General features: G+C 47.3%; 1 protein-coding gene across 20 annotated transcripts in view; it reads left to right on the top strand.

Moving 5' to 3' along the window:
* MACF1 (microtubule actin crosslinking factor 1) overlaps positions 1–24,255 on the top strand; it is a 330,003-nt gene that overhangs the window by 244,819 nt on the left and 60,929 nt on the right. For 19 of the 20 annotated variants that reach the window (XM_060089544.1, XM_060089550.1, XM_060089543.1 and 16 more), the window contains one exon: positions 465–1,936. In XM_060089544.1, coding sequence (XP_059945527.1) covers positions 465–1,936 — 1,472 coding nt within the window. Of the gene's footprint in view, positions 1–464; positions 1,937–17,545; positions 23,165–24,255 lie in introns of those variants that run through there. The other variant, XM_060089563.1, reaches the window with a different exon arrangement.

The following is a 24,255-nucleotide window of genomic DNA, read 5'->3' on the forward strand; positions in this document are numbered from 1 at the left end:
ACTAATATAAATCTAGCCAGCAGGTAGAGATTCATAGAGGTACTTATAGGTGGAGTTACACGCATACTTTCACTGATACTCACTTATTTTCTTCATACTACATGTGTACGCACACACACATAAACCATATATACAAAATTAGAACATGTTCTAGACTTTTTAGGATGGCCTTATACAAGAAGAAATTTGTCATTAATTTGTCGCCTCTTTTTCTAGAAACATTTATGGCTTTTTACCAGCTTAGAAGTTAAAAGTTTACTTCTGTTACTCATATCACCTTACAAGGTTGACGTGAGGGTTAAATAGGATATAGTCTATGAAAGAGCCTCGCTATGTGCTTCTTTTATGGTAGACCCTCAATTAGTGTTAGTTTCCTTTTCCTAAGATTAGACCATGTACTCTCAGCAAACATTTTAAATGCCATGTTCAGACTTGATGATTTAAATTTGATTTTCTCATTTCAGCTGATCGCATGAACAGACTCCAGGCAGCTCTTGCCAGCACCCAGCAGTTCCAGCAAATGTTTGATGAGCTGAGAACCTGGTTGGATGACAAACAAAGCCAGCAAGCAAAAAACCGCCCAATTTCTGCAAAATTAGACCGGCTACAGTCTCAGCTACAGGAGAATGAAGAGTTTCAGAAGAACCTTAACCAACACAGTGGTTCCTATGAGGTGATTGTGGCAGAAGGAGAATCTCTGCTTCTTTCTGTACCTCCTGGAGAAGAGAAGAAAACTTTACAAAGCCAGCTCTTTGAGCTCAAGAGCCATTGGGAAGAGCTTAGTAAAAAAACTGCAGACAGACAGTCCAGGCTCAAGGACTGTCTGCAGAAAGCTCAGAAATATCAGTGGCATGTGGAAGATCTCGTGCCATGGATAGAAGATTGTAAGGTCAAGATGTCTGACTTGCGGGTCACTCTGGATCCAGTGCAGCTGGAGTCCAATCTCCTGAGATCGAAGGCTATGCTGAGTGAGGTGGAAAAGCGCCGCTCCCTGCTAGAAATCCTGAACAGTGCTGCTGACATTCTGATCAACTCTTCAGAAACAGATGAGGATGATATCCGGGATGAGAAGGCTGGGATCAACCAGAACATGGATTCCATTACAGAAGAGCTACAGGCCAAAACAGGGTCCCTTGAAGAAATGACTCAGAGGCTCAAGGAGTTCCAGGAAAGCTTTAAGAATATTGAAAAGAAAGTTGAAGGGGCCAAACACCAACTTGAGATCTTTGATGCTCTTGGCTCTCAAGCCTGCAGCAACAAGAACCTGGAGAAGCTAAGAGCCCAACAGGAAGCGCTGCAGACCCTGGAGCCACAGGTGGACTATCTGAGGAACTTCACTCGGGACCTGGTAGAAGATGCCCCGGACGGATCTGATGCTTCCCAACTTCTGCATCAAGCTGAGGTCACCCAGCAGGAGTTCCTAGAAGTGAAGCAAAGAGTGAACAGTGGTTGCATGGCAATGGAAAACAAGGTGGAGGGCATTGGCCAGTTTCACTGCCGGGTCCGAGAAATGTTTTCTCAGCTGACAGACCTGGACGATGAGCTCGATGGCATGGGTGCTATTGGCAGAGACACTGATAGCCTCCAGTCCCAGATCGAGGATGTACGGCTGTTCCTTAACAAAATCCAAGCCCTCAAGTTAGACATAGAAGCCTCTGAAACAGAGTGCCGACAAATGCTGGAGGAAGAAGGGACTCTGGACTTGTTAGGACTCAAGAGGGAGCTAGAAGCCCTGAGCAAACAGTGTGGCAAACTGATGGAGAGGAGTAAAGCTCGGCAGGAGCAGCTGGAGCTAACCCTGGGCCGGGTCGAGGACTTCTATCGAAAGCTGAAAACACTCAATGACATGACCACAGCAGCAGAGGAGGGGGAAGCGCTCCAGTGGGTAGTGGGGACCGAGGTGGATGTCATCAACCAACAATTAGCAGATTTTAAAGTAAGTCTTACCCTTGTTTTTTAATCTTTTTCTGTCTAATATGTGTATTTCTTTTCTTGTAACTTGGAGACCGATTGAGTACACATCTTAACTTCTGTCCCTGGTTTCATTATTCTCACTTCTGTCACCACCATAGCACACAGTTTGGAGACTAGACAGTCTCTTGGACTTCTGGGCAACAGGTTTGAACATTTTTCTATTGTAATTTATTTTAATGTTTATAACAAATTAAGGGTATAGAAAGAAATGTCCAAACCTTATTTCTTACTCTAAGAATCTTCTCTTATGAATTCTTGAGAATTCAAATTAACCAATTTTATAACAGTAGTGAATGTTTGTTGAGGGCCCTGTTTTTCGTATCGAGGTATGAGAATCCATAAGATAAACATGGGCTCATCTTGCTAAAGTGTGGATTTTTTCACAGATTTTGAGGGAAAATTATTGATGTATTATGAGACAAAATGAAAAATTCTCATGAATTATTAAGACGAAACATGACACTTCAAAGAAATTTTCCACTTGCAGCAAGTAGTGCTTAAGACTACACCTTAGACTCCTCCAGAGCACAAGTTCTCTGCCCGTACGAGAGTTTGAGAAGCACTGCCTTAACTGCAAAAATATTTTGATTCTTTGCCTGAGTCAGAATTTCCAGTCCTGAGATTTTGTGAGTCTATATTAAAACAACCGGGAAGGTGAGAGGAGTTGACTCAAAAGCGCAAATTTGCCAGGTCTGGGTTTGGAACCCAGGGCTGTCTGTTGGGTCTTGGCTCTCACCGCATGAGCCTTTCACCCCAAGGCTTAACCTAAAAGCGCCTCGCTTCCCTGCCGGAGGCCTGTTTGCTTGCTCTTTCCTTCTTGGTGCCTGGAGTAGATTTGGAAAGGATACGTTACTTCCATCACCAGTGGTGATTGTTCCTACTTACACAGTAACACTCTGCCATCAGAGTTAATTTGTTCTCTCAGAGCCCCTGCCTGTTAGGATTCTTTCTGTTAAAAACATGGATGGAAAGGTGGTGTTGATGCCAGGTCAGAGCCACGTGGTCCTGAAAAAGATCACAAATTTGTAGACAGGATCCAGGTGCAGAAAGGTGGCTGCTTCAGAAGGGCCTTCTAGATTGGGGAATGTTTAGCACACTAAGGTGGGTCATTGGCTGAAGACCCCCTTACAGTGCCATGTGGAGCAACACAGGTCGTCGTGTTTAGGATTCTTGAGGCACCGGGTGAGGAAAGGGTAGGTAGAGAAAGTTCAAAGCCATGAGCCCACATGTTATCCTCTGGGAAATGCCCACACCTAATCCAGTGGCTGGGTGGCCTTTCCTGCTTCACCACGTGGGCTTTTCTTCCCTCTTCCATTGTAAGCCCCTCAAAAGGAGAGGCTCTGCTACAGGCATGCTTCATTTATCTGATTTACTTGGATCTGGGTTACTTAGAATCAGCTGTCTAACCAACTAAATGAGTTTTTTAGAAAATTGAAGCTTATCCCTTGAGGCACCAAAGTAGTTTTATCAAACTAGATTCTGGTTTATATGGAATGATTTTAACTTTTATTTGCCTAATTTCTTAAACATTATATTGTATGTAAGTTTTTATGAGTGCAGGTTAACATTACTAAACAGATTATACTGTTCTCTACTATGGTGAGGCTGCTTTGTACTAAATGTTCTTAAATTACCATGCAGTTTGAGTTCTGTATTGAAGTCCTTGTTTAGGGCCTCTAATTGCTGTACTGGTTGGGTTGGATGTATGTGTCTGTGTATGTATCCATGGGGGGATGTAGTTTCTGCCTCTTCCCCCATGACCCTGATATCAGGTATTATTTCTCACTGCTTTACCTTTCACTGCTGTCACTGAGTCTGCCTTGAGCAGTCTGTCCCGTCCTTCTGATCTTCAGTGAGCTAGAAAACAAACTAAACAAGCCTGTTAAAATTGTATTAAATATGACCTAGGATATAAAAAAGAATCCACAGGCAGACATATATAGTGTTTGGATTTGAGGACAAGCGATTGTTTCCTTTTCATTTAATCCTTGGTTTCTAGAGACATTCTGAATTTTGACGCTGCTGAAAGCTTTTGAGAAATTATTGGACATTCCCGTATTTTATTTGTATCCTAGTATGTAGCCCAGCAGCACTCAGGGTTCAGTAGCTGCTTAGTTGCTTGGGATAACAGACTTGTTTTGCTGCTTTCTAAGAAGAAGCCTCCCACCACCAATACTGTGGATGTGGCGGCTGGGGCCAGTGTGTTTATCTGCAGGGAACTGGTGGTGACAAGGCAAGATGAGAAGATGAGTGCGAGAAGGAGGGTGGTGAAGTTGGGTGCCCGTGTGTACCCTCCTCCAGCTGGGGGTGCAAATCAGAAACCTGGTTCCACAGGTCCACCTTGTAAAGTCAAGGGCTTTGGGAAGAGTTGTTGCCTCCTCCCAGCAAAGGTTTTAAGGCAGGAGGGGAGGAACACAGTACTGGCTTAGCTCATGCTGAGCTCATGGGAAGTGAAAATAATGAGAAGGGAAAAGCTCTGTGTGTCAGTTCACAGTTCCCTAGAGGCTGAGCCAAGGGAAGGTCTTTTTGGACCCATTCTGAGGACTGAGTCATTTTCGTGACTGAGCGTTGAGTTCCTGGGTTAATGTGCGGAGTAGTCCAGCGATAGGTTAATCTTGCCTCACACCAGCAGCAGACCAGATGCATACAGTGTGACTCTGCTTTCAGATTCAAATTGTTTTTAATAAGAAAAAGCAGAGATGAAGGTAAGTATTAAAAAAACAGTGTTCGCTTTAAGTTTTCAACTCTTGTCTTTTTACAATGAGATCACGTTCTCAGCACAGAATCTGCTGTAGAGAGGAGGGTATGAATCTGTGAGATGGAAACGTGGGCTGTGCTTTGACCTAGCTGACTCCACTGGGGATGGTCAGAGTAGAAAAATGAGTCAGGTCTGTGGAGAACCCCAGGCTTACTTGTGCAACAGTGCTGAAAAATGCTAGGAAAGGCAGTTAGCCTCTGGGAAAAGTTATTTCCTTCTTAAATGAATGTGAAAAACTGAAAGTCATTATTCCTAGGAAAGACTTTTCCCTCGATTGCTTCTGAATAATTGATAGAATCTGGACAGCCAGTGAGGACCTATCAGACGGGAATGGAAGAGAGTCCTTTCCCACTAACCAGGCAAAAACCTCAAACCTCCTGAGTTAGGCACTTTACTGGGTTCTGCTCTCTGTTGGAAGTAGAAAGGAAGAAGCCATTCCAGAAATCACGAAAGAGAATATTGAGCATGTTTGCAGAAAACTGGAAGGAAAAGACTTTGGCTGATCTCTTCAGGAATTTGTTTTCCTGAACAAGAGAGTCTCTGATTAGTGAGGAAAAGGAACTGTATATATATAACTAGTCTAACAAGAAAGGAGGGACCTTTATTTCACTGAAACTTAAGTCAAAGAATTCCCCCAGGGTGACCTTCCTAGGAAGGGAAAAGAAAGACTCCAGATTTGGAGAAGAAATCTGTAAGTCTGATGATAACAAGAAGCTTTCCTCATTTTGAAATTCCCTATGTAGGTTTTGTAATCAAGAATTGAGATCATTCTTTTTTTTTTTTTTGCGGTACGCGGGCCTCTCACTGTTGTGGCCTCTCCCCTGGCGGAGCACAGGCTCCGGACGCGCAGGCTCAGTGGCCATGGCTCACAGGCCTAGCCGCTCTGTGGCATGTGGGATCTTCCTGGACCGGGGCAGAAACCCGTGTCCCCTGCATCTCCAGGCGGACTCTCAACCACTGCGCCGCCAGGGAAGCCCAAGAATTGAGATAATTCTGAGTCTTACACCAGCCCCTCCCTTGCACCCCCCTCAGGAACCACGCCTGCCTCTCAGTCAGGACGTGTGGAGGTCTGGGGTTTGGTGGGCTACAGGTAAGGCAGCAGGCTTTCTTAGGACTGTTCTCAGTCCTGATTCAGTCTGAGTCTAGCCCAGGGTCAGGGACTGCATACACTTGCAGCTTCTGTCTGGGGACCTCTATCCTACTATGAAGCCAGAACAAGAAAGCCCCATAAACCTGTTCATCTGATTTTTTGGCCTCACGAAAAGCAAGCATAAGCTTCACTGTGAGCACGTGTGAAAACCCTTGGAGGACAGGGCCTGCCATGGAGCTGAGAGACTGCCAGTTTGCACAATGATAGATATTCACTCCTTACTTTCAAATAATTACAAAGACAGTATCAGCTCATCTTCGTCTTTGCCAGTTAGATTTACCAGAGAAGAAAGCAAGTGAGGTTAGCATTATCTACCTGCCCTTGGAGAGAAAGGAAATCACACTTGGTGTGACCTGTCTGTCACCGGAGGTTTAGGTACCTCCAGCTTTACAGCAGTCAAGATAAGATGAGTAGACCCTCACCACCCCTGCCTGCCCTGCCTTGTGCTGACCCTTGGCCTGCCTTGGTTTTTTCCTTCTTCCTTAAACAAGGCTACTCCAATAGGAACTACTGGGGTCCAAGGAAGTAAAACGAATGCCCTAGAACAGGGTTTCTCAACTTGAGCACTCCTGATATTTTGGGCTGGATGATTCTTTGTTGTGGGCAGCTGTCCGGTGCATTGTAGGATGTTTAGCAGCATCCCTGATCTTTGCCCACTAGATGCCAGTAGCAACCTTCCCCCAGTGTGACAGCCAAAAATGCCTCTAGACATTGCCAGATGTCCCCTGGAAAGAAAAATTTTCCCTCAGTTGAGAACCATTGCCCTAGATAGGAGAAAATTGCCACCCGTATGTGGGAAATTTAGGTCTCAGTTGGAAAAGGTGCTCGTTAAGATAAATATTGACGTGGCAAGCTACCTTCTGGTAATCTGGGTTTGACTGTGTAGTTAGCAACACCCTTAGGCTGGGCCCTGGATTCTTTATTTTTGCTGGTGCTGATCTGTGTTTGGTTTAAAAATCTCGTCACTTTTCCTGGCATCTGCGGTTTCTTTTGCGTAGAGTGGTTGTTGCAGGTGTTCAGCTGATGGAGCATTTCTGTGGAGAAGAGGAACTTCCTTTGTGGAAATACTTGAGGGAGCTTCCTTGCTCTGTGCCTTTAAGGGGAGACTACAGTCTGTTCTCGGCCCAGGAGCTCACAGTTCGGCTGCTGATATTTATAACCCTTATGTGACCATCCCCCTCTTTACCTCCCCCTCCCCCCAAGAATTCCAATGCTCTGTAATAATCCGCTCCACCCACACCGTAGCAGCTGGGTGGGGAGAAGGTGAAGGAGCCTTTAAGACCCTTAAGTTTGCTTCATGTTGAACTTTTTCCAGCCCCATTTTAAAGTATTGCCATTAATATTTTAAATATCAGCACCACAAGCAAAATCCCAAGGTTGTAGCCATTACATCATCTTGAAGGAGCCTCACGCCTCAGTGAAGGTAGTAAAATCAAATGGAAGGGCGACAAGAAACTGTTGATGGATTTCACAAAAATCCATCTGGAAATTTTGATAGCAAAGGGAAGATTTTAAAGCAAAAGCAAATATATCCTCAACCAGAAGGAAGGAGTGAGGAGTTTCTCTTTGAGTTTACTGAAATTCTTCACATGTAGTGTCAGCATGTAGCATTTGCAACCAAGATTGAGCATCATGTGAAACATGTGTGTCCAGAAAAACTAGAATTTATCCTGTGCAGAACTTGTGTTTATTGTTGAGTTTTGATTAGTGGACATGATTGAGATAAGCACAGACTTGCAGAATGGGACTGTTTCTCTCGCTGTGTCTTGAATGCATGGTAAGTGGTCTCAGCCTTAGCCTAGTCCTGGGCACTTTCCAGCTAGCTGGCTGGCACACGAGCCATAAGTGGTGATTCTCTAGGAAGTACGATGAGTTGCTTTTAAGGGCATTTTGTTGTTAGAGGTGGTTGGTTTACCAGGAATAAAATCAGTCCCACAGGGAGTCAGGTCAGGTCAGGTCACTGCACCAAAGCATTACTGCACCAAAAGGCTGTCTCCTGCCAGACAGACTCTTCCCAAGTCTCAGCTGTCCTGGTTGGAAAAACCTAGCTATGGGGAGAATGTGCTCCCTCCCCACCTTCCTTATTACTTTGCCAGTGCCACTACCGAGTGCTTTTCAAATACCAGTCTCTGTTTGTGGCTGTGGAAGATTAATGGGATACACTTATCCCCTGGGCCTTCACAAGCTATTTTCCTACCACCAGTACTGTGATTTGAAATGTGGACCTTTCAGAACTTTGGCCACCCAGGGATGAGAATAAGTGCTATAAGGTGATGGTCCGTGGATCACTTTTTGGGGGTTAGGAGGAAGGGGCTCTGTATTCCTTTCAGTCCATCCTTACTGAGCACTTGCTCTGGGCCAGTCCTTGTGGTGAGAGCTGGGGTCTCAGATAGTCTCTAGTTAACAGTGCAGTAGGAGAAACAGGCACAAAGAATTGCAGTGGTGGTGATACAGCAGTAAGAACAGTAAGAGAGACCTAAGTCTAAATTATCTCCGATCCTAACCCCCCCGTAAGTCAGACATTTAAAATCCCAGTTGCAGGTAAGAAAACTGAGATTTGAAGATGTTAAAGTAACTTGTTCAAGCACAGAGCAAATAAATGTTAGAGCCGGGATTGGAAAGATCTGTTTGGCACCAAAGCTCGTGCTTGACCAGTGGCCCTCAGTGGGGGTGGGAGGAGCAGTTTTGGCCCTTGGAGGACATTTGACAATGTCTAGAGACATTTTTTACTGTCACAACTGGGGAGGCTGCTACTGGCATCTAGTGGGTGCTGCTAAATTTCCTATAATACACAGGATAGCCCCTTGCAATAAAGGGTTATTCAGCCCACTTCTAGAAATATAGGGGGTTTTGATATTTTGCCCTTTTCAGATTCCATAACAAGTAAGAGTTAACTGACGAAATAGTCCCATTGCCTGGGGAAGCTTCGTGGTTTTCCTCCCTTTTTTCAAAATTTAGTTAAGAAACAGTGTTGGTTCTGAGAATGACTTGTACAGATCTGTTGGATCAGGTCAGGATCTTGGTGAACTAATTTGAGTCAGCGGCTAAAGAATTCTCTCCATGCTTGACCAGTCCGCACCCCACCCTGCCTGCCACAAGGTTCCTGCTGTGGAAATCAATCAGCTGTGTATCTCAAGCTGCTTCCTGTAGGGTGTGTTATGGAATGGCATCAGCCCTGCACCAGCTGGGAGTACTGACCTCAGTGTGATTTTATCAGACTGTCTCTTTTGAGCCTTGCTATTCGAAACAAAAGATCCTCTGTTAGGAATGCAGAGAGCTAGTGTGATTGGACAGCTAGTGTGTATGCACATGGTTCCCACGGAAAAAAACAGACATAAATTATGCTGTAGCCTTCTAAAACTTGGGCCTCCAAGGTGGTTTTCCCTTAGCGTCTGTCTGTATTCACCCTTCTTTCTGTGAGTACTTATCCTTCCCCCAGATCCATGCAGGAGCCATCCGATCTGATGGATTAAGTGGTGGCATCCTGCAAAACTGGTCTGTATCTGTGCCTCCACTTTTTTGCTTCCTCAGTCTTAGGAACCACATTTTTGATCCCTACTGTCTATCCAGTCTTGTTTCCTATATAGACCATCCACTCCATCCACTTATCCCAAGCACTTCTTATTCATTTTACCTATTTGATTTCTACTCATACCTGATCTCCTCAAAACCTTCTTGATCGCCCCCCCACCCCAGGCTAGCTCACTACTTCTCCCATTCTCTTAAATCACTTAATATGTGTAACTCATTTGGCCTTCATCATATACTGCCTAATTTTGGCGTTTAATGATTATATGCATTGTCTCATCCCTCATCTTAATATATCCATTTTTGTGTCTCTCAAAGTAGTTAGCACATGGGTATATGCATAGTTGGAGATTAGTGAATATTTGACTGATTGAGTGAATGCTCTTTATTTCTCATACGCCACGTGAGCCGTAGGATTCAAAATGCTGACTGTTCCGCAACACTTGAGGTAAATCCTTGTGTGTCCTGAGAAATTCTAATCCGAGCCTGGATTCCTCACCTCTACATCTTGCCTCTGGGCTCCCTTCCTTCTCTACTAGTTAGCATATGTTAAAGGAAGACAGTTTCATTTCAGTATTAGCCTGAACAAAGTAAAACTAAGGAATTTACTACTTTAGGTGCACCTGAAGAAAGCCAGGTTCTGAAATACTGTCTTGTAGTCATTTACTCAACCAGTTGACACCAAGAAGAATCTTCATACTTCATTCAGCTTGGCATAGTGAGAAAAACTGAATACGAGGTTGTCAGAAATATTCAACTTTGAATTCTGGCTCTATCATTTACTAGCTGAGTGACCTTGGGGGAAATTACTTAACCTCTCTGTATAGTTATTTAAACTATAAAATGTGAACAGTGGTAAATCCTACCTTGAGGGTTTTTATGGGAATTAAATGAAGTGATGTGGATGAAAACCCTAGGCAGATATTTAGTGCTCAGTAAATGATAATATTCTTTTAAGAAGTTTATCCAGACACACAAATTATAATATTGTGAAATCTTTTTAATAAGAAAAGTTATTCCCTTGGTGCCTACAGCTTGACCATTCCCCAGAAGATTTGATCTAAGACCCAGCACCAGATTAAATTAGTTCTTTTTCTTCTTGAAAAAAATGGAAATGATGAAGATAAAGTAAATTAGTTTGATGACAGCAATGAAACAGGTGGATGGACAAAGAGCCTTCCTGAGCAGTTTTTCTGGGGAACAAATGAAGAGCTCGTTTCCAGCCCTATACCAGCAATACATAGGCAGGTTTAGGTCATGACTCCTTAACACAGCTTTAAATATACTGTATGTACACATACATACATATACATGGTTATTAATTAATTTATTCATTCATTGCTATCAGAATCCCACAGCCAGCAAGTTTCTCTGAGACCATTTTGACCTTGGCTTATGTGCTCTACAAATCAGTATTATTTTCAAATCATTAACCAGAATTAACCAGAAGCCATTACCAGCTCAGTGACTTCCCCAGTCACTCAGTTACCTAGCAGATCAACTTTAATGATCTCAGGGTCCTTGGCCTAATTAGCTTTTAGCATAGACCATGTTAACCTTCCTCTGTTGCCATACAATGGCAACTACCAAGTCAGCATCTTTGAGAGAGACACCTCTTAATATTAATCAATCTTTAATTAAAACATTAAGATGTGAGGGGAAAAAATATCAGCTTAATTTCAGAGGAAGCAGCTTAAAAACACGGATATAATTAATCTCTCTGCCAAGCACATATACCAGATCAAGATGTTTTACAGAAAAGCTTTCAGCAAATATATGTTTCTAGTATTCGGTTACGTGTATTTGTGAGCAAGGGAAGAAGACGATAAGAATTCAAAGAAATTGAACTTGTCTTAGGTCTTCTCCAGCTTGAATTCATTGCATCCATTCAAGTAAACCATTTAATATCTCTCTCATCTTGCAGTTCACTCCCAGAGGAAGAGCTCTGATTTGGGTCTAATTCTTTAAATTCAAACCTAAGTTGTTTGTGATCAGTGATAAGAATTGTTTTAGTAACAAAATGAAAGAGTTTTCAAAAATCTCTTGACTCTGTATTACTTACTTTACCTCCTTTTCTAATATTGGAGAGAGGACGCCTACAGCAAGATTCCTTAGAGATTCAGCCCAGGGATATGTTTCATGGAAATAGCTAAGCACCTTTGTGAAGTTGCTACTTTGTGAAAGTTGTGAAGTCATGCCATCTTAGAATTGGAAAGGCTACTCTTGGTGTTAAGTGAAAGCCCGCATGGTCACTTTCTCAAGGAAACCTCCCCTGAACCTCCAGACCACATCAGGGCCCTTGACAGATGCTCTCATAGCACTGTTTGCTTTTCCTTCAGAGTACTTATTGCAATTGAGTTAAAATGAATGTCTCTCTTCTACTAGAACATAGGCTCCTGATCCTGTCTTGCTCATCACTTTCTCCCTTAGTGTCTGGCATAGTTTAGGGCACATAGTAGATCCCAATAAATATTTGTTGAACAAATGAAAAGAACCAAGGCTACACCTTGTGGAATTACTTGCCTTAAGAGGACGAGAAGAGGGGCTTCCCTGGTGGCGCAGTGGTTGAGAGTCCGTCTGCCGATGCAGGGGACACGGGTTTGTGCCCCGGTCCAGGAAGATCTCACATGCCGCGGAGCGGCTGGGCCCGTGAGCCATGGCCACTGAGCCTGCACGTCCGGAGCCTGTGCTCCGCAGCTGGAGAGGCCACAACAGTGAGGGGCCTGCGTACCACAAAAAAAAAAAAAAAAAAGAGGACGGGAAGAGGAGCCCAAAGACACAAAAGAAGGACTGGCTAGAAAGGTACCATCGGTATAGCACAGTGTCATGGAAGCCAAAAGAAGAGTCGCAATAAGGGAGGACCAATACTTACTTTCTCACCACTGCTTATCCTTAATCCCCTACAGCCTGACCCAGCCCCCATCACTGCACTGAAACCATTCTTTCGGAAGTACTCACTGACCTCCTAGTTGCCAAGGCTAGTGGCCTTGTCTAACTCATTGTCTTCCTCATTCCTTGTGCACCATTTAACGTCATATCTTCTTTCTTAAAACCCTCCTGTCCATTTACTTTCCTGACCTTGTGCTCTCTCCATTTTCTTCTCTGGCCGCTCTTCTGCTTTCTGTTTGGGTTTGTCTTTCTACCTCCCCAACATGTGGTGCCTGAGATCCCGTCATCTGCCCTCTTCTCCCCTCTCTCCACACTCAGCCCCAGGATGTCCAACCCCTCACTGTTCTACAAGAGAAGGTTTCCACGTATCCATCTCTGCCCTGAACTTCGGTCTTTCTGGACACCTCCACATGGGTAGCCTTTGAGTCCCTCACACTCAGTATGCTCCACGTGGAATGTGCTTTCTCCTTCAGTATTTCCTTCCTCCCTGCTGCTGTTTTATAGTACTGCTGTGCCCTCAGTCATCCAAGAGTAATATGACAGCCTTATTTTAAATGTATTCTTCCCCCTAACTGCTACCTTCTATCAGATCAGTTGTAAAGTCCAAATCGTCTGCCTCTGCAATTTCTTTACCACCCCCTTCCTCAGTTTCACAAGTCCGGGCTTTTGTTACCTGTTACCTAAACTGTGTAACCCTCCTAGCTGATTGTTCCACCTTCCATCTTCCCCAACTACACTCTGTTCTATACATATTGATACCAGTGCAGTATCAGCAGATCTAGGCTCAAATCTTAAGGGCTTAGGTGTTTAATAGCTGTGTTCCTTTGGAAAAGTAAGTTTAGCACCCCAAGCGTCATTTGTAAATTAAGGATTTGGATTTTTTTAATGCAATTATATATATTAAACGGCAGTTGAATGAGCAGCCAGGCTCAAATTCTTTGGAAACTTTCCACACACCACTGAGTAACTTGCATGACCCCCTGGTAAGTTAAATAAGTAAGTCTTGGTGTAGTCATGGTGTTCTGAATAAAGCAAAAGTTCATGCTTGGCATTCAGGGGCCTTCGTGAACTGGCCTTGAGCTACTTACCATTCTGACCTTTCATTTTTCCCTTGCATATATCCTATAACTTAAACCATGGTAACCTTGAATTTGCTTCTTTAGGGTCCCTACCTCTTTAGGTTTCCTGCCTCTAGTCCTTCACTTAGAAATCCTTTCTTTAGTGTCTCTGTATATCCAGATCCTAATGAGTAAATGTGATTCCCTCCGTAATCCCCTGCTTTCCTTCCTCCCCCTCTTCTGTTAGGCCTTTTCTCACTTACAAAGCCCTGTGCTTTTGTCATCACTACTGTCTTGGGGAGTGGCTAAAGAGGGATTAATACACTGTCTTTTGGAAAGTCTACAAGGAGGAAAGGGCTTACAGAGGTCATGAGAGTTCCTGAAGAGTGTGTGGAAAGTTTTCTCATGAGTTCAAAAATACACTTAGTATCCCATTTAAAGCAAGCTTCACATCATGCTGCATCGCTTAATGAGCCACTCTGTAGCCATCTTTGTGTAATAAAAGGATGGTAGTGACTGATGCCCAACAGGTTCAGACGAATACTGTGGAATTTCCACTTGCCACTAAATAAAAGCTTGTAAAATCTAAAGATCATAAGATGAAAGGCGTTTTGTAAATTTTAAACGTGCAAGATCCAACCAGTCTTCTGTCCCCTCCTCTAGTCAGCACGAATCCTCCGAGAGAGAGAGAGAGAGAGAGAGAGAGAGAGAGAGAGAGAGAGAGAGAGAGATGGATGAAAAGGCAGTATAGAATCTGAGGAAGTGTGGATCTGGGGTCTCCAGATTTTCCTAGGAGGCTGGTGGTTTAAGTCTGGAGCAGATAAAGGCAAAGTGCCAAGTCCAGAACTTGGAAAGGGAGCTGTGTTAGGGTGTGAGGAGACTCCACCTTGCTGTTTTAATTAGGAGACAGCAGGAAGGGCCAGGATTGTTCTTTCTTCCAAGTTCACCAAAGGAAAATCTGATACCAATTCTGTTCTTAGGAATTTTGAAATGAGTAGAGAATTCTTTGAACTCTGTAATCAACTAATTGGAAACTAATTTGAAATTTGGCATCAGCACAGATATTTGTGTTATAGGAATGGGGGAAGCATCCAAAGGGGGTGCTCCCTGTACTTCTTTTTTTAAAAGTTTATACACAGCATGTGAAATGAACAGATGCTTTTTTTGTTGTTGGAGCTGTCAGGGTAACAAGAAGTTGAAAGCTGTATCAGGTATTTATTTCAGTCACTGAGATGGCTATTGGCAGAGTTCCACATACCAAAACTAAGGAGAAACTCATGAACAGATTAAAAAAATAATAAGACACGGAGGAAAGAGACTTTGTGCCTCCTTTCCTTCTGAACACAAACTGATGATTTACACAAGGAGCGAAGTACTTTTTGCGGGGGAGGGGGGATAATTGGCCAACTTTATGTAATCCTTTCCACAAGGCTGTGTTTGAATTTTGGGGAGATTTATCTGTAATGGTCTCCTAATACGCTAGTCAGAGAGTGTGACTTAAGCTGATAAGTAATTTGAATCTGAACTTCATAGTTGCTAAAATGCTCCACTTATTTGTATTATAATATGGAGCATTGGCGAGAGTGGTGAGAATAAGGTAGATAGGTGTGGGGAGGGATTAAGAAAAGACTGAATTGACTGGCACCTGCCTTGGTGAGGAAACAGGAAAGGAATTTCTGGCCATGAAGTTTGTAATTCCACATCAATATCATTCTTTATAATAGAATAACCACACACCCTTAGTCCAGAGCCAGAATTGCTCAGATTCTTCCAACCAGAGGGCCCCTGGCACACTAAACAGTCTGTTATGATATCTCAACACATAAGTAAGTGTATTTGGCCAGGGAGATTTGCTAGTGAAATTGATCTTGCCTTCCCTGGGTTTTTCCAGTTGTACTTAATAATTAAAGGAAAATTAAAACCCAGATTCCCTGAAATGTAAAGTATCAGATCTGTAAGCTTATCAAGCCTTCCAGTCACATTGTGTTAGAGTTTGAAGGGACCTTAAAATTCATCTTGAACAAACTATTCGAGGAATTGTAAATCTCGTTCCCCAAATCTCTGCCAAGTGATTGCTTGAATTTCTGCTCAGACACCTCCAGGGTCAGAAAAGTCATCCCTTTAGGGGACACCCTATTCTTTGAATAGTTGTGAGAAAGCTCTTTGTTAGTTTGAAATCTGCCCTTGGATCTTAGTGTGCCAGCTTCAGTAGACATCCAGAACAAGCTTCCTTCCTCCCACTTCCCAGCCCTTTAGATACTTCATCATATTGCTTGGAACCTTCTCTAGGTCAAGCATTCTTGGTTCTTTCTGCTGTTTGTTCCTCAGAGGGCAGTGTTTCTAGTGTCTTGCAGTATAGGACCAAGAGGACTCAGGATTCTGGGGCAGCTCCTTTAACAGTTTTAGAACTAAAGACTATTCAAGTTAGAAAGGCTGTCAAGACACAATCTAGTCTGCACATCCTCCCTTTCAGTTACAGATAGAGTCTTCAGGATTTGAGTAGGCAGAAATTGATCAGCTTCAAAGTGAGAAATGAAGTGTAAGACATTTTGCCAGTCTTTTGGTTGCTTATTCTGATCACAGGCTTCAGCTGACACCTCATTTTTGTCAAGGACCTCTCTGGCTCAAGTAAGCCTAAGGCTCAGCTCAGGGTTTCATTGCCAGATCTCCATACACCAACTATTGGCTTCACTTACTGTCTGTGTAAAGGACAGAAATAACTTTTCCATAAGTTTTACCATCTGTATTGACCACTTGGTCAATTCAGTAATTTTAATAGATTTTTTTTCCTTCATAAAATCAGAAAATGACCATCACAAAGGGAGCAGCGTATTACACCCCTTCAGATATGCAGCTGCCTCTGGTGGACAGTTTCGTGGGTTGCCCTTTGTACTTTCTTTGTTTAACAGTCACCAGGTGACTAGATGGCTTTTCTTTTCTTTTTATAAATTTATTTATTTATTTTTGGCGGCTTTGGGTCTTCGTTGCTGCGCACAGGCTTTTCTCTAGTTGCGGGGAGCAGGGACTACTCTTCGTTGCGGTGTGGGGGCTTCTCATTGCAGTGGCTTCTCTTGCTGTGGAGCACGGGCTCTAGGCGGAGGGGCATCAGTAGTTGCGGCTCGCGGGGTTGTGGCTTGCGGGGTTGTGGCTTGCGGACTCTAGAGCGCAGGCTCAGTAGTTCTGACGCACGGGCTTAGTTGCTCCGCGGCGTGTGGAATCTTTCCGGACGAGGGCTCGAACCCGTGTCCCCTGCATTGGCAGGCAGATTCTTAACCACTGCGCCACCCGGGAAGTCCTAGATGGCTTTTCTAAAAGCCAAAAAGCTGTGGACGGGATTGTGGGCCACTTTTCTCTAGTATTTTCCATCTTGAGACTTGAAATACCCATTCTTTTTAGCTGGCCCCAAGGAGCTCACGTTTCCTTGGATGTGCCCAGCAGTAAAGGAGCCCAGGTATTTGGGCGTGGGGCACTGCTGCCAGTATCTCCACCGTCGCGCGGCCCCCCAATTCCCTACTCCTCAGTAATCAACACCATTCACATCTGTGGGCAAAGAAATCTTGGTGGGGGAAGGGAACAAGACCTGACGTACGTGAGGAGCCGAAGGGAGAAGGTGCTGGAGTTTATCCAATAACTTGGTCCGAATTTAAGTGCCAGGTTTAAGGCTGGAGTGTTATTGGGCCCGGCAGAGGCGCGCTAAAGGTGACATTGGAGGGACTAGGGACACCCCTTTGGCGGCAGAGCCGAATCCGGGAGCGATGCGGGCGGCATCGCTACCCTGCCGGCAGATGGGGCCCAGAGTGGCCCTCGCCAGAGCCGGCTGGCTGGGGGGCGGCGGGAGCGCCCCTTCTGGGTTCGCTCGCCCTTGGGCTAGGAGCCCGGCGGGTTGGTACGCGGCGGGGGCAGCGGGGGCCCGGCCCGCGGCAGGAGGGCGGGGCTTTCCTTTGTCAGGGGATTTGCGCGGCGCGGCCGAGACTCACGCGGGTGTCGCTCCCCGCCCCTCGCCCTCTCGGGGGGCGGGGCTTTCCCTCCGGCCCGGCGGGGCGCGGTGGGTGTGGGCCTGTGAGCCGAGCGGACGGCGCCGGGCTCTGTCGCCCGGAGCCGCGCAGAAGCCCCTCCTTCGGTGCCTCGGCTTCCAATCGCCTCCGCCGCCCCCTCCCTCCCGCTCGGGCAGCTCCCCGCCGCGGCTCCGCCCCTTCCCTCCTCCCCTAGCTGTCCGCGTCGCGCTCCCCGGCGTCCAGGGGGGCTGCCCGGGCGGGGCGGCGCGGGGAAGGGGAGGAGAGCCGCCCGCCAGCCGAGCACTTCCAGCGAGCGGCGGGCGAGCGGGCCGCGCGGCGCGAGGGAGGAGGGCTCGCCCCCGCTCGGCCCGAGAGGAGCCTTTTGTTCCCAGCCAGAAGTTTGCATGCCGGGACCGTGACAGCTGCGGGCGGGGAGGACGGCGGAGCCGGCGGCGGCGGAGAATAGAGGCGGCTGCTTGACATGCAGCCCGCGGCGCGGCGGCTGCGGGCCGGGGACTGGAGGCGGCGGGGGAGGCGGCGCCCACAGCACACGGGACTCAGCTGCCGGAGGGACAAACTAACTTCCTGAGCGCGGGACCGGAGGCCGGCGCGGCCGGGAGCCACCTGCCAGCCTGCGGTGAGGCAACCCTGGCCCTCGGGGCGCGCGGCACGGCGCGGGGGAGCAGCGCTGAGCGAGCCCTTCCGAGTGACCCTCGGCCGCCGCTGCAGCCTGCCGGCCTCTAAAAGGCCCGGCGCCGGGCTCCCCTCGCCTTGTTTGGCGGCCACGGCGCAGGGCTGTTCTGGGAGCCACAACAATGCCATGATGTTTTGGAGACAGGAAGCCCCAAGCTGGCCGCGAATGAAGGACTTCCTGTGTTTAAAGTTGCAGGAATATCCGCCGACCAGCCCAGTTCAAATGCAAACACCCGAACTAGGGAGGACGAATGGCTAATTCAGACCAGCTGGACTCTCCAGGGCTGGAACTGAGGGTAAAATGAAAGGAATTCCTAGGAGCTTGGGCCATACTTGAAGACCAGAGGGGCTGTGCCATTGTTATTAAAGGACACAATCGATATAAATCCTCTGCTTCCAACTCTGCTTGGGTGAGAAGTGAGTGGAACTAGATATTGAATAAGACTTGTCAATATCAGATGATTTTTTTTAACTGACTGAATTGGAAAGAGCAGTGCTCTTAAAAAAAACAAAAAAGCCATAGAAGGAATTATTTTGTTTGTTGAATACATTGTACCATTTATCTGCCTGCAACTATGAGGCTGCTAACCTGTGAGAAGAAAGCTGTTCTTAGAGCGTCTCTCAGAATGGTTTCAAAGTGGGACTTCCAGGCCTTTCTGGAGGGAAGTTCCAATTGGTGGTTTGAGGTTACGAACATGTAGAAGGATTTTTAATTTATGCAGAATGCATTTTGGGGGAACCCGTGAGAAACTTTTTAAAGGTTGATGGTTCATCTTGTTTGAAAAATATGGGTAAGCCACTCAGCAGGCCAGACTGTTTAAGGCAGAACCCCATCTGCCTGGGGAAAGGAGAGGAGGAGGATGGCTATATAGAGGATTGCTATGTTCCGCAGCGATCTATATATGATACAATGAGGATAAATGAACAAATTGACCAGGGGTCAAAGCTTAATCAGACTTCAAAAAGCACCATGGAAAAGATAGAAGGAAGTACTATATCCAGCAATGGTACATTAGGAGCAGCAGCTAATGTTTTTGAATCCAGAGCACCAGAAAGCAAAAAGTTGGATGAGAGAATAATATTTGATGCACTAAAGCTAAGCAGTGATGTGCAGAAGTCAGCACCTGTGCCACCCAGAAGGCGGCCAAATGCAGAACGCAAAGACAATGTTAACAGGAGATCATGGAAGTCCTTCATGCCACCGAATTTCCCAGAATTTGCAGAAAGGATGGAAGCTTCTCTCAGTGAGGTTTCCGAAGCTGGTGCTTCAAATCCTTGCTTGCAAGAGAAGAAGGAATCCAGTTCTGCATTAACAGAAAGTTCTGGTCATTTGGACCACAGGGAACCTCAGTCAGAGTCCGTAACTCTGGAACATGTGTCCAAATCCATAGGTATTCCAGAAGGGCAGGATGTGAAAAACTTAGGTGGAGATTGCCAAGACTTCAGATTTCAGCAGCACAGTGAGATCTCTCCCCGTGAATTCCAGCCTCTAGAGTCAGAAGCTGCAGCAGCAAGTGGTAACACAGATGTAACGCAGGAACACAGATTCTCAAGTGCAACCTGGCCCAGAGCCATGAAAAGTTTGGCTAAGGGAGGCTTTGGCGAGAAGCAGCACCCCCTTCAGGACACAGGTTGCACTGTAGAAATGCCACCTCTCTCCCCTTGCCTGAGTGAAGAGCTGTTGGATCCAGAGTTGCATATTCTCATAACCCCCAGCCTGAGAGAGAAAACAGAATCTGAGCTAAAGTTTGAGGAGGATGAACGATGGATTATGATGGAGGCTGAGGAGGAGTGGGAGGAAGAGAAACTGTCAGAGAGAGGAAAGACTTTTCTAATGGCAGATGAGGAAAGGAACAGCCTGGCAGATGTTTTCGAAGAAAGAGAGCAAGCAAACACTGTAGCAGTGGTGGAGGATGGAGCCGACTTCTCAGCTGCTGTCTTGGGGACTTTTGACCACCTAGCTCTTGGTCAGATCTGTTGTTCTGATGACCCACGGCCAGCTAAGAACCTTTTGGCGTCTGTTCTCAAGGATGCATCGCTTGATTACAGTTGTGTCCTAACAGGTGAGAGTGCTGTAGGAGAACTGAGAAACAGAACTGCTCAGGGGTTAGAGGGTCTTGTTTCAGATTTAGAATGTACTGTTGGTCCTGCCAATTCAGAGCAGCTCTCTGACACAGATTCAGTGCAGATGTTTCTTGAACTTGAAAAGGAGTGTTTATGTGAAGAAGGAGTAACTCCTTTAGTTGAGCTGGAGACTCAAGCCTCTTCTGAAGGGCTGGCCCCATCCCAGGATGCAGAAAATTCACTTGTAATTAGTCATTTTCCAGGGGCTGCCTTAGAAAAGGAGCATGTAGGCCTTTTAAATGTAAGAGCAGAGGACTCTGATCCTGGGTTGGATTGTGACTATTTTAATGCCCTGGATTCTTCCCAGGTGCCTAATACTTTGGAACTTACTGCCTACTCTGATACCGTGAGGGGCGCTTCCACTGTTAGTGAGGAGGAGGGTGAAAAAGTGCCTTTTAGCCCCGAGACTGCAGGGGAATTTAACTTTAGACACCCAGCTGATCTGGAGTCACCGGGAAAGCCAGACCCAGGAGGATTGTCCAACTCTGATCACAGGGCTTCTCATGAAGAAAATGTATCAGGCTTTGAAGCCAAGCTGGCCAAAGAAAATGGCAGTTTGTCCCAGCTGGACTGTAGTGAAGTTGAGGGGAATGCTGAGGAGTGTGTGGAGAGAGTCCCCCTCAGTTCTGCTGTTAGCTATGAACTAATAGATGTTACCTCAGGATCTGAAGTAGAGGCGTTACCATATGATTCACATTTACTAACAGATGAGATTCATTGGGAAGGTGAGAAAGGAGCTATTAATCAAGGAAATAACAGTCTGACTTCCTTGGGAGATGTGGACCTTTGTGAATTGTTGTCCGTGGAAGGAGCTTGTGATGAGGATGGTGAAGCACAGGCACTGGGTTATGATGCCAGGCTGGAGGACCGAGCCCCAGCACATCTTCCTAGTGACCTCCCAGAGTGGGTCTCCCAGGATCTCCAGAGGAAATCCCCAGAGTCAGAGATCCTGAGTCTGCACCTGCAGGTTGGAGGACTGGGACATAGCAGAGATGGAGTGGAAACTGTGAATGACTTAAAGCCCAAGCTGAATGTGGCCTCATTGGAGGGAGGGGAAACAGAAATGAGAGATTCAGATTCATTGCTAAATATCCTTCTGGAGGAACAAGTTACCAAGGCTAGTAATACGGAACCAATTTTGGAGGAATGGATACCCATCCCACAGAAGCCTGACCCAGCTGCTGCAGTGCCCACTGTAGAAGAAGATGCCCTAGATGCTGCAGTGCCTGCCCCAGAGGGAACTGCTATAGTTGCTCTTACAGTGCCCTTCCCAGAGGAGGATGTACTTGTTGTTCCAGTGGCCACCATGGAGGCACGTGTCCCAGCTGCTGCAGTATCAGCTACAGAGAGGGCTGCTGCCCCAGCTGTTGCAGTGCCTGCTCCTGAGGGGACTGCTTCACCTGCTTCAGTGGCCATCACAGAGGGGGATGTACTAGCTGTTACAGAATCCTCCCTGGAGTGGACTGCTCCAGCTGCTGCAGTGCCCACCCCAGAGGAGCCTGCTGCCCCAGCTGCTGCAGTGCCCACCACAGGGGAGCTTGCAGCTCCCACTACTCTGGTGCCCACCCCAGAGGAGCCAGCTGCTGCAGTGCCCACCCGAGAGGAGCCTGCAGCTCCCACTACTGTGGTGCCCACCCCAGAGGAGCCTGCCACCCCAGCTGCTGCAGTGCCCACCCCAGGGGAGTTTGCAGCCCTAGCTGCTGCAGTGTCCACCCCAGAGGAGTCTGCAGCCCCAGCTCCTGCAGTGCCTACCCCAGGGGAGTTTGCAGCCCTAGCTGCTGCAGTGTCCACCCCAGAGGAGCCTGCTGCCCCAGCTGCTGCCGTGTCCACCCCAGGGGAGTTTGCAGCCCCAGCTGCTGCAGTGTCCACCCCAGAGGAGCCTGCCACCCCCACTACTTCAGTGCCCACCCCAGGGGAGTTTGCAGCCCTAGCTGCTGCAGTGTCCACCCCAGAGGGGTCTGCAGCCCCAGCTGCTGCAGTGCCCACCCCAGGGGAGCCTGCAGCCCCAGCTGCTGCAGTGCCCACCCCAGGGGAGCCTGCCGCCCCCCCTGCTGCAGTGCCCACCCCAGGGGAGCCTGCCGTCCCCACTGCTGCAGTGCCCACCCCAGTGGAGCCTGCCGCCCCCACTGCTGCAGTGCCCACCCCAGGGGAGCCTGCCGCCCCCGCTGCTGCAGTGCCCACCCCAGGGGAGCCTGCAGCCCCAGCTCCTGCAGTGCCCACCCCAGGGGAGCCTGCCGCCCCAGCTGCTGCAGTGCCCACCCCAGGGGGACCTGCACCTCCCACTACTGTGGTGCCCACCCCAGAGGAGCCTGCCGCCCCAGCTGCTGCAGTGCCCACCCCAGGGGAGCCTGCTGCCCCAGCTCCTGCAGTGCCCACCCCAGGGGAGCCTGCAGCCCCAGCTCCTGCAGTGCCCACCCCAGGGGAGCCTGCCGCCCCAGCTGCTGCAGTGCCCACCCCAGGGGAATCTGCACCTCCCATTACTGTGGTGCCCACCCCAGAGGAGCCTGCCGCCCCAGCTGCTGCAGTGCCCACCCCAGGGAAGTTTGCAGCCCTAGCTGCTGCAGTGTCCACCCCAGAGGAGCCTGCCGCCCCAGATGCTGCAGTGCCCACCCCAGGGGAGCCTGCTGCCCCAACTGCTGCAGTACCCACCGCAGGGGAGGCTGCCGCCCCAACTGCTGCAGTGCCCACCCCAGGGGAGCCTGCTGCCCCCACTGCTGCAGTGCCCACCCCAGGGGAGCCTGCCGCCCCGGCTGCTACAGTGCCTGCTGTGGAGGAAGTGTTCCCTGCTGGCGTACCCTTCCAGGGAGATACTACCCATACTGACTCAGTGCCTGTCTTAGAAGAAGGAAGTCCTGTTCTAGAGGAGGCTTCCCCTGCTGGAATGTGGATCAAGGAGGACCTTGATTCCCCAGCATTTGGAATGAAAGAGGTGACTGGCACAGTGCTGCATGGGAAAGTGCCTCTGGCTGCAGTTGATGGATTAAATTCAAATGAGGTAATTGTTGCTCATATTGTTGGGGAAGGATTTGGAGAGTAAAGTGAGATTTGCAAGTTCTCTGACTTGGTGGTGATTAGAAAGGGCACAGATTGTTCTTTCTTTGGTTCCCTTTGGGGTGTCTGGGCTTTTCTGGTCTTTTTTGGTCTTTTTATTGAGTTTATGGGGAAAATGTGTTTTTACCTGCTGAAAAACTTTATAATTCAGACTCTCATTGTTTTTAATTCAGACATAAGCAAAACCCAAAGAAAACAGGGATGTAAACAGTTTTTGGCTTACATTTTGAAAAAGATTATTAACAAGAAAGGGTGATTCTGCTTTTGAATTTTACAATAAGCATGTTCTTTCCTAAATCAAGAGGCTGCTTATTCATTGGTGATGTCAGCAGTCAGGTAGAGGCTAGAATGTGGACTTTGGAGTGAGACCTGGAGTACTTTTTAACCACCCTGAGACAGTTAAATGTCCTGAGGCTCCAGTTTCTTCATTTGTTAAGGCAGAAGAACCCTGTGAGGGTTGTGAGGATAAAATGAGATAATCCATTCAACGCACCAAACATAGAAGATTTCAATTACTATCAATATGCTCCCCCCCTTTCCCTTTTTTCTATCTATCTATTTATTTATTTATGGCTGCGTTGCTGCTCACAGGCTTTCTCTAGTTGTGGCGAGCGGGGGCTACTCTTCATTGTGGTGCGCAGCCTTCTCATTGTGGTGGCTTCTCTTGTTGTGGAGCACGGGCTCTAGGCGCGCGGGCTTCAATAGTTGTGGCACATGGGCTCAGTAGTTGTGGCTTGTGGGCTCTAGAGCGCAGGCTCAGTAGCTGTGGTGCAGGGGCTTAGTTGCTCCACAGCATGTGGGATCTTCCCAGACCAGGGCTCGTGTCTCCTGCATTGCCAGGCGGATTCTTAACCACTGAGCCACCAGGGAAGCCCCCGCCTTTCCCTTTCAAATAGATATGTTGGTTAGTTGAAAGAATTCACCAAGGCGGGTTGGAGGAAAGCCATATATAGATGTGTGAATAACAGTTTTTTAATACAAATGTGTGTTTTTAAAAGCCTAATAAGGCACAATAATATTTATGAAAAAGAGGCA

Source organism: Mesoplodon densirostris, chromosome 2, assembly GCF_025265405.1.
Source record: "Mesoplodon densirostris isolate mMesDen1 chromosome 2, mMesDen1 primary haplotype, whole genome shotgun sequence".
NCBI lineage: Eukaryota > Metazoa > Chordata > Mammalia > Artiodactyla > Ziphiidae > Mesoplodon > Mesoplodon densirostris.